This window comes from Dipteris shenzhenensis, chromosome 12 (genome assembly GCF_047967505.1).
Source record: "Dipteris shenzhenensis isolate YYH24624 ecotype China chromosome 12, Dip_SZ_1.0, whole genome shotgun sequence".
NCBI classification, from domain to species: domain Eukaryota; kingdom Viridiplantae; phylum Streptophyta; class Polypodiopsida; order Gleicheniales; family Dipteridaceae; genus Dipteris; species Dipteris shenzhenensis.
The window spans coordinates 24,031,885-24,042,649 of NC_141607.1; the positions used below are offsets into that span (position 1 = coordinate 24,031,885).

The window sequence follows — 10,765 nt, forward strand, 5'->3', positions numbered from 1 at the left end:
AAAAAAAAATTCTGCAAAAGTTTACAAGAGATTTATTCCTTTCCCAAAGGCCACCCACTTCTTTGAAATCAAAGTCAACAGCCAGTAGTATTCTGAACTATGCTTTTTGACAACCTGATTTGAAGGGATTCCAAGTCATATGCAGTGTAATCATGGTGACCATTTCAGAATTTGGTAGCAGATGCTGTATCACAGAGAACCTAAAGAAAAGTATTGTGTGTGTCTATATGCTGATACTTACAAGATGCTATTGCAACAACACAGTTTGTGTGCCAAATAGTTCAAACGCCAAAGTGATGCTTGTTAAGAAATGTCAGCATGAAGCAAAGATTATCATTGGTGTTGCGTAGCTTATGTTGGCCTTTGCATGAGAAAACTAAAGAATCTAATGCTATGTATGTCCAATTTTCCACATGAACTGTACATAGGCGTAGATATTGGAGATGTCACAAAAACAGTAGGAGAGTATTTTCATTGACTTGGTATTCAAGTTGCCACATTTTGGGATTGGTAGAGTCTCTTCTGCTGGATGTGGTCCCTTTATGCTGAAGTCAACTTCTTCAGCCTAATGTAGCGATGGATAATCTACTAGCTGGGCTAAGATAATATCAGAGACTGTGTAGGGCATATTCAAGTATTTTGAGAATATTCTCAAGAGTAAAAAGTACGTGAGCTATCAGGCTTCCTCATCAGTTTTAGAAAGAAGATCTGTAAAACATGAAATAAAGGAAAGAAACGTAGTCCAAACCATTGTGTCTGACTTGCCCCCTTCCCAGAGGGAGTATTTGATGAGGCAAGTCATGGTCGCTTTACTGGCCGAGAAGGATGACATGGTCAATTGGGTCTAGTTGGATTGAGCTGGAAGCCCGCTGGATTAATTATACTTTTGTGAACGAAAACAAAAGGCAAACTATTGACTACTAATCTCAACAATAGATTTCAGAGCTTGGAAGACTAGACCATATCATAAGTTACCAGGATTCTTTTAAAAATTGACAGGTTCCTGGGTGCTGGAATAACAAGACTAATTCGTAAGTGAGAAAACAACTTTCTGATCTACATAGCGATCTGTCATTCCATTTAATTTCGTACTCAGTATCCAGTGATTCCTTGCGTGGTGCTGCATACATCTAGTGTATTCTGGCTCAGGTGATATAACCTCTGCTTCTTGCAGCTGCACAAATTCATGTGCAAGGTTGTTATCACACATGATTTCAATGAACACATTACCCACTGTAGAACATTGAAGCATAAATCTGTTTGAAAGAGCATTGGTTCATTGACGAGGATGGATCCTGGAACGTTATCAATCCCTATCACTGTTTGACTAGGGAAGACTATTGCAGAAACTTACATAAATTATTAACCTTATGTCAACATGATTGCTTAAGACTCAGAATCACACATAAAGCCAACAACTAGAAGGTAGAATCATAATAAGCCTAACGCCATTCAGTGTTCAGTCATTGGTGAGTTAGGAATGCAGAAGGCAAATTGAATGACGAATTAAAGGCTTTTAAAGCTAGCTATAGGCGGGTACAGGACTTCGGGCTATGCAAGCTGTAAAGGCAGCTGATCTAAGCAAACGAATTACTTCTAGACTCTATCTAGCCACACAGTTTCACCACTAAAAGGTACAGGGCAAGCTCTAGAGGCAGCTGATCCAAGCTCACAAGTACTACTAGACTCTCTCCAGCCATGCAGCTACCTGTAAAACCGTACTTATGAGGCTGCCTTTAGGGCTTCTGCATTTGGTATTATCTATGCATTTCACATAACTTCTAACAGAGGGTGTTGCTTGGGGACAAATAACTTCTGTAGTCACATTTGAATCCTCTTGACAATGATGCACCTCTTGACAATGATGCAAATGTGGCTGTTATACAATGTTTGCTGTAGTTTCTGAAGATTAAGAATGAATGATACCAAAATCCTGAAACATTCCTATTTTAATTGCAGTAACAACATGGTGCTGTGTTAACAAGCCTCAGCGGCATCGTGAAAATCCTCATTCAACTTTTGTTTTGATTTCAATGATTGATTGTCCTACAGCAAGGCTCTAACTTGCATATTTCTTATGCTACAATGTCACAGACTTCAAACTTCGTCATTCACAAACTCGGACATAAGTTTCAATTATAAAGGTAATCAACATCCCTGGTGGTTGGGCCCTGCTCTAGGAAGGTATGCAAGAACTCTTTTACCAAGTAGGTGATGCAATTTGACAAGAGCTGGTTGATGACAACTGCTATCCAGAAGCAGCCGCACCTATGACAACTCTTTAGAAGTTGATGAAGAATTCCATCATTAAGAAATCAGGGATGATCTCTAAAGGAAAGTTGAAGCTTCCCTAACGCCATCCAAATTGTTTCATGGACTATCACTGCCGCTAGGATTACTTCTGAGCTTTCCACATCTTATTATTGGGGTAGAAACTTTCCTAATATGCTGAAAGCAAAGAGCAAGTGGTATTCATGGAAGCACATATATATTTGACATCCAACTAATTTGATGTTCACAAGGATGTCTTAAACTTGATGCCTTTAATAACGCGCTGTCGCTTTGTGAATCCCAATGTAGAGTTATTCCATCGAACGTGGTTAATGATTGCTAAGCACAAGAGCTATTAACATAAAGCTTGATGCCTTTAGAAATGCACCATCATTTTGTAAATCCTAATGTGCTCTTATATATGGAACTATTCCATCCAATGTGGTTCATGATTGCTAATCACTAGCACTATTAACATCTATCAATATGGGAAGAAATACCCTATTCATTAGAGTAAGTGGACAACATTACAAACGTGATGTTCCAAGCACGGTTTAGTCTTTCATAGTCCAAAAGCTTCAATACCTTGACCTCAGCCTTGCGCAGCGTTTTGATCATGAATCGATCATCATAGGACAGATAGAAAACACTCCCACTTTTTCCTGGAGAAGACAGTTCCTTGAGGCCATCATCACCGCAAATAGAAAGCATGTAGTCTGCAGTATTTATCTTTGACATCTCCCTCAAGTTCCTGTGACAGTCATGAATTTTGGTTTAGCAACTTTATTAATTAGCCAAAGTACTTTCAAAACTAAGTTGTGACTTCACACGTTAGAGGAAGGAGACAAACTCAACATGAATACAGGCTTCCATGATTTTTAGTATCTATGACAATGCATGTACATGGACCACAGAAACACTGTAGGATATGAGTCAATGTTGTTCGGTAGTCTTGGAGGGACATTTTATGCAAAGTACATTTGCGCAGCAACAGCCTCCAGACCTTTTTGTTTCACCGACAAGATGAGCAACAAATCCTCACACCTACAGCATTGCCACAGATGGCCTTGAAACTGTCAAACATTTAGTTTTGGGCTACCAGTTGGTTCCTTAAGGATATCATGCCAAACTTTAAATACAGACAACAAAATAAACAAGTTGGTTATAAATGGGTAGATCAAGTAAGCTGCATGCACCTTGACACTGTTAATGGAAATAGTTTCAAACGCGGAGTACTAAAAGACCCATCACTGTCAGCACAAATTTGCCACGAGCACAAGGATTTAGAACAGACTGTGATAACACTCTAAATTGAAGGGAGCTACAGAACAAGACCTGAAGACCATTGGGCAATAGTCTTTCCACTTAAAATCCGGAGACTGATGAGAAGTGGTGTGCTGAGATCCCTCCCTTGGAAAGTTCATCCAAATCCTTGCTTTTGGGCCAAAATCAGGAGGCGATATTTCACGCTTTGGCTCTGCTGTTACCTTTCCAATTGTATATCTAAAAAGTTGAGGGCCAACAATTGTGTTAGTAGCCTTTCGCCTTCTCATCTTGCATGCAGTTACCAAATACAGCATATCTAAAGGCATCTTTGGATCAAGCGGTCAGGAAACTAGCACCTGATTCCTAGCTGCAAGTTCAATGTCAAATCATAGCTCCGATGCCCTTGAAAAATTCTCTCTCCAGGTCTACTGAGTTCCTTAATGTAGTGCCTTGGCCACCTCCTCTGGGGCTCTGCTGAACAAGGGACTGAGCTCTCTTTCACAAACTCATTGATCAGCACTCCCTGCACATAATCCCTCTCGAGCACCAATGGTGTATGAGTAACTTGCCCTCCTTGACCACTCTCTCGGTTGTGCAGGCTACCTTTTTTACTCTTCAGGATACAATGGTTGTCTTCCAAGGCAAGGACCTTGTCAAAGGAGTCATCAAGGCTCCAACGTCTTGTGGAGGACAGGCAGTACTCGACTTCATTTTCAGATGTCTCACTGAATTCATGCTTCTCTGCCAGACATCCTTCGCTAGACCTTCTACAAAGGCTTGTAACCCATTGTTCCTGATCAGAGGTTGACAAGCTTCTTGGTCTCTGAGACGTATGGATTGGTTTAACTTCCACCTGTGATGATTCCCGTTCTATGTTTGAGGCAGGGGCTCCAGGGCAATCTATTCCAGCTGGAATGAATGTACCCTTTCCATCTTTGAGGCCCCTGATCCAGGTACCAACGTAACTGCTACCATCTGCCCATGTGTAAGCACCATGGCCATGTTCCAGTCCATCCAACCATTGGCCATCATATTTATCACCGCAGGCCCACATGAACACACCCCTCCCAGACATAGCACCAGATTTCCAGTCTCCAACGTATTCATTCCCATTCTTCCAAATGTACCTGCCTGCACCATCTGGTACCCCTTGGTTCCATGAACCCTCGTAAACATCACCATTGGTATAACTCTTCGTCCCAAGGCCTTTCTTCTCATTCATATGCCAACTTCCATTGTAAGTGGTGCCATCAACACCTGTGTAGATTCCCACTCCATGAATATAATCTTCCTTGAAGTCACCCTCATACGTAGCCCCTGAAGGCCATGAAATTTTCCCCATCCCTGTTTTCTTGCCTTCCACCCAGTCGCCTTCATACATGCACCCGTCTGACCACAAGTATTTACCTTTTCCCTTTGGAAGGTCCCCTTGCCAAGATCCAACATAGAGGTCTCCATTAGGAAGCAACCTCTCCTCAACAAGCTCACCAAACTTGAAATCTGTGTTAGCAAGATCACGTGATTCTTCTCTACCAAATGACAAAAACAACCGCTCATGAGAAGCTCCGGGCTTCTCCTGCGTAAGGTCAAATTGTTCATTTTTATTCACATGAGCTTCAGGGCCACGCATACATAAAACGTCACCGGGGACTATATTTTCAGGAACCACGGAACCATTTCTACTCTGAATGCGATTAACAAGATTTTTGAAAACTCTTGTGGGCGGTCGGAATGCTAGGCCCCTTTGAGCCCTCTCTGTATTCTTTAAGTTTGCCACGGTTGAACCTTGAAATTCGTATGGGCTATCAATAGCCTTCAGAGATCTGTTCATATATCTTGAAGGTCCACATTGAAGCTACCAAAGCTTATGCTTTCGATATTTACACATGTGACAATTCGCTGTTGAAGCCCCTTACTATGGAGCAGCTCGGGAGACTGACATTAAGAATGTGTTCATGCGACTCCCTTAAATCCTCCAAGATTATGGTAAACGAACGGAGAATGTGTCCGAGAATCTAAGACTCGACGGCCTTTGCCAAGCACACGGTTCGTGGCGGAAAGTTCTTGGCTTATTCTTTCTCGTTTAATGGTGAACTTGAGAACTTGCGGACGCGAAGTAAAGTGAGAAGAGGCGGACAGCTAGCATGGGTAAGCTGTAGATGCATTGAAACGGTTGATGCACGTGGGTTATTTGCAGCAAGATCCAGAAAGGAGCGGTGCACAAATGCAAAGAACCTGCATTGGTGTTGGAAGGACGAGACGGACGAGGTGAGATTGTGCTAGAGTGCTTGAGAAGAAGACCCATTCCGGTGGGGATGGAGCGTCGTCGAGGCAATGGGGGATGTGAAGGCGAATGCCGAGATCTGTGTGAGGAAGGATGAAGGAAGAGGGAAGCTATGCAGGAAGGAAATGTACCAGCAAGCAAGGGGATGGAGAAGGTAGGGGAAGGAGAAGAGCGAGCAGGCAAGCAAGCAAGCAAGCAAGCAAGCAAGCAGCAGGCAGGCAGAGTGAGGGAAAATGAATCGATGGAAGGTCTGAAATGAGCAAGGTTTCGATGAGGCGATGCAAATGCAATGATGAATGTTGGGATGATGATGATTGCGGTTGAGTAAAGTGCGGGGAGGAGGGATGGAGGGGGGGGGGTAGGCCGGAGCGTTGACTGATGAACGGCCAATGGGGGGGGCAGAGGGCGTGTTTTCGAGGACTGAATGGCGAAGACGATTGGTCGGCCACTGCATCCAACAACGCCGGCGCCTTCCAGGCCTCGGCCTGCCTTTCGGGAGACACTCCTCTGATCAGCTCTCATCAGTTTACATACTACACTGTCCTGTCGCCGCTCACCCAGCCCCATCCATCACGCTTCTTTCCCCACAATCCGACCTCCAGCCTCCTCTACACACTCCACTCGCCTCCTGTTTCCATTTTCCATCTTCATTCTCCTCCTTTTAACTTGTCGCAATCTCAGAGTTCCCCGCTTTGTTTCTTCCAAATCGATCATCCAACCACGTAGCCCCCGCCCCCCGGCCCCTTTTCGTTCCGTCTGCTGCCCCTTTGCACGCACTTTTTAATCCCAGCCCCTACTTTGTTTCTTCGCGGTAGGGGAGCTCTCAGATTTTGACCGCTGGTTCCGAGGTAGCCTTTGACAAATTGGAGCAAGCCCGCTTTGGTTCCGATCGAACAGTGTCGCCATTTTCTCACGAATCACCACTGTCCTTGCCATCCGTCTTATCCTCGCGCCCCATACCCCCCCCGCCCCCTCCCCGCGCGCGCGCGCGCGCGCACACACACACGTGATCCGCAGGGCGCGGAGAGAATCCAAAGGCTGGATTGGGTTGCAAACTTGACGGTCGGCACAGGCCACGAGCAGTCGGCTCGCGACCAATGCATTTCTCGAGCGCAGGAAATCCAAATGCGAGCGTCCTGAATCCGACTTCTGATGAATGGGGTACGAAATGGCGCAGGAGGGTGGCAGGAGGGAGGCCGATAGCTGAATTTGCGCAGAAGTGTGAAAAGCAAGGATGTGATGGAACAGTGAAAGACGATGAAATATTGATCCATGGCCGGGGATCGGATTGTAAAATTGTTGTGACGTGAGAGGCAAACAACAATAAAATCACGCTAGTGTGCAGAAGAATGATTGCAACGTGGAGCAGGCTGTACAACGATGGTACGACAGTATTACTGCGAAGGCTAACATCGCTACGAGCTGCCTACGGTCTGTCGCTCTCCCGCGAAACGCACCGGGGTCCGTCTCCGCCAGCCCCTCCTCCTTGTCTTCGGCACAGTGCAGCCTGCGCTTTTCTCAATAATTATATTCACAATCTCTTTCGCCCTGTTTCGCCTTTTTCCAAGAACCTGTTTCCGCGCTTGCTTCCCGTCGGTGTGTGACGCTCAGTGCACACGCATCACTTAATGCTTGGTTGGCGCCTCCAGTGCTTGCATTTGCTTCGCACATTCAGCTTCATTAGACTTTTGGGCTTCATATCACTCCCAAGAATTTCACCAGCTCAGCATTCATCACGCTCACGCATATCTCCAAGACTTCACCATATAATGTACATACATATAGTTAGTAGTTAGAATTTATCTACTATGTATACCAAATAATGTGAGTCTCCCTCCTCTAGAATCTCGAGGGCCTGGCATTAGTCTCGGAGCCTCTGCAATTGTCATCTTCAGCTTAAAATGGGATTTGTCTGGCGTGTCATCTTCATTTTGAAGCTTAAATTTTTTTCAAAGACTTCACAGAATTTTTTATGAAGCCTAGAGGTGTGCAGCAAATTTAAGCACTGGTTGGAGCGTGAAGCGCAATCGATGCTCTATTTCGCAGAACCTCCATTCTGAAAGGTTGTAGATCTCAACACTAGTGCATCCATTTCACCACCCACCCTGGGTGCTCCTTGCGCTTATCAGGCTTAGTGCACACGTACCCTAAAATGCACCACTGGTGGTGAGTTTTGAAGGAGTAGGGAATCGGCGTCGGGAGCCGATTCTTGGGAAGAAAACCGGGGCAACTGGCCTCCAGAGTGCCCCAGTTTTTCGACCGAGAATCAACGACCGATGCTGATTTTCGGCCGTCAACGGATGGGGGAGGCGGGCACGAGTTGCAACACGTGGCAATTTTTTATTGGAGGATTCGATAGTGATTGGGTTGTCGCGTGATGTCTAGAGCTCTGGCCTATGCAACACCGTTAGATCTTGCTTGGATCTAACGGCTTAAAAGCATCGAGATTCAAAGGGGCTATGTGGATCTAACGGCTTAAAAGCGTCGAGATTCGAAGGGGCTACGTTCATCCAAGGGTGGAGATGGGGCGCTACTCGCGAGCCATTGATCTACTCATTCTTACCTTTGATAGTCGGTCGTGTACGTAATGCAGTCAGTCAAGATGTGAAGCACACATTCCCATTATTCCCAAAGTTTGATCCAACGACTGGGATCGTGATTCAACCAACCCCAAATTTCGAGGAACAGTTGGAGTGCCATTGGTGCTCCTTTGTGCAACTCATTTTTTGAAGGTGCCATTTTGAGCACCACTGCTCTATTTCACCTCCAACCAATAGAAGGCCAGCATGTCAAACTGAGAGTAGGTTAAAGTGCCTTCAATGCTCCCAAAAAGGTACAGATTTGGATGGGTAGGCCAATGAGAACTTCCCACCTCTCAAGTGCAAAGCTCCTTGCAAGTACTCAGACCTCTGTCCAATGCCAAAGCCTCCTTGAGCAACTTATGCATGTGAACAAAATCGTGTTGTGCCACCAGCTGCACATTTGTGTCTCATGTGCATTGGCTCTCATTTTGATTATATGTAGCCAATGGGAGGCCCTCTGGTAGCCTGCTATCACTTTTCTTTCCCAACCTGTAGACACTGCTCCGGCAAGCTCTCTGCTCCGTCGAAACTGGCCGAAGGCCAATGGCCATTTCGCCACTCCTTAATCCCCTGACCGCCCATCGCATACCTCAAAGTTCCATGCACTCTACCTTTTTCTAGAGTGCTCTTGCCTCCTCCTCCTTCATCTACAGTTTTCACACATTTATATGCTCCTCCTCCACCCGTCACTCCAACGCTTAGTGCACGCGCACACAAAAGTGCAGCACTGGTAGCGAGTTGCAGCAAAAACGAGGCAGAAGCCGCAAAACAAAACACCCCTCATGGTAGAATTCACACCTCCATTTTGGAGGCTACATTTTAGCACCAGTGCTCAAATTTTGCTCCACCTAATCAAAAGATGGCATGTGGCTCTCAACCAATCAAAAGATGGCATGTGGCTGTCAGAGCAGCTAGAAGTGCCTTCAGTGCTCTCACAAAGGTACAAAGCTTGATGGGTAGACCAAATGCAGAGCTCGCTAGAGGTACAAAGCTTGATGGGTAGACCAAATGCAGAGCTCGCTGGATGTGCCTTCAATGCTCTCAAAGGTATAGAGCTTGTCAATGGGTAGACCAATCAAAGGTTGCCAGCTCCCACATGTAGAGCTCTCTGCAAACATTCAGACCTATAATAAATGCAACAAACTATTCTAGTTGTTCTTGTTCATGTGCAAGAGTCCCAACAAACACTCTCCTCCTTTCAGCATCACACCACTACCTTTTCTTTTACCTTTGTCAAGGAGTGCCTACAAGCTCGAGAACCCCTCACAAGTTGTCCTTCAACGTAAATTGAGGTCATGTTTCCACGCAGGGGCAAATGAACACACCTGGGTGAGAGCCAGGGGCAAATGAACACACCTGGGTGAGAGCATCATGTGCATTGAGTTCCCACATTAGGTGGCCATTGGAGCATCCAGTTCAAAAATTGGATCCACCAAACAGCCTGCGGACTAGTTCCCTCAACTACTCGCACCCAAAGAACACCTACCTACATGGAAACAGGACCTGAATCCTCCCAGATGATAAATTCCTATCCAACATAGCCTTCTCCTCTTGCCAACATCATCAACTCGTAGATCATCACACCTTGCACACATACAAAAACCTCAAATTCTAAAGATTTCTATTGAAACTTTGCAAGATTTGAGCAAAAGAATAACTAAAATGCTCTCAAATTTGAAGATTTTGAGACCCCCTATTTTAAAGGCTAATTTTCAAAATTTTCATTAAACCACGGTTTTTCATGAACACTACTCGTTCTCCTCACTTCCCGAGTACGAAATCAAACCAAGCAACTAAGAGCTAGTGCATATGCTCTTCGTTGGAAATCCAATTAAACCAAGCAACTAAGAGCTAGTGCACACGCTCTTCATTTGGAAGTCCAAGTATGATTTGAGTAGCTCATCTAAAATTTTCAATTCCTATTCAATTTTAAATATTCACTTTATCATTCCTTATTAATGGTTCCTAAGCTTTTTTACGTCAACAAGGACTACAGCACCCATTCGATTCACAATGCAAGGCAAGGCAAAGTTATTTTGATAGGCTAAGGTTCCTACTAGGTTGGATACAATCTTGTGCTTCAAGAGACACCCTTCAAAATGAACATGTAATTTAAAGGACCAGAATGTAGGTGACTTTGTTGGACTTTAGGATGGAGGAGGAAAAGAGGATGGCTTTTTTATATGTTTCTTCGTTAGAAATGCATACATTTGATATTGTATAACATAATAGTCTAAGGAAAAATGAGAGAGGGCTATAAAGAAATGTCATATCAATAGTAGAGGAGTGTCACATCAATGATTCTCAAGGGTGTGGGAAAGCCTAGAACATAGAGTGCTATTTCCCACTCGCCACATATTTC

At 44.7% G+C, this 10,765-nt stretch overlaps 1 protein-coding gene across 2 annotated transcripts in view; it reads right to left on the reverse strand.

Moving 5' to 3' along the window:
• LOC147896009 (phosphatidylinositol 4-phosphate 5-kinase 9-like) overlaps window positions 1-6,004 on the reverse strand; it is a 29,965-nt gene extending 23,961 nt beyond the window's left edge. For both annotated transcript variants that reach the window (XM_087383105.1, XM_087383104.1), the window contains exons 1-3: window positions 3,894-6,004; window positions 3,607-3,774; window positions 2,857-3,022 (exon numbers count right to left, since the gene is read on the reverse strand). In XM_087383105.1, coding sequence (XP_087239231.1) covers window positions 2,857-3,022; window positions 3,607-3,774; window positions 3,894-5,368 — 1,809 coding nt within the window. In that variant the 5' untranslated portion in view covers window positions 5,369-6,004. The remainder of the gene's footprint in view (window positions 1-2,856; window positions 3,023-3,606; window positions 3,775-3,893) is intronic.
• Window positions 6,005-10,765: the final 4,761 nt, after the last annotated feature.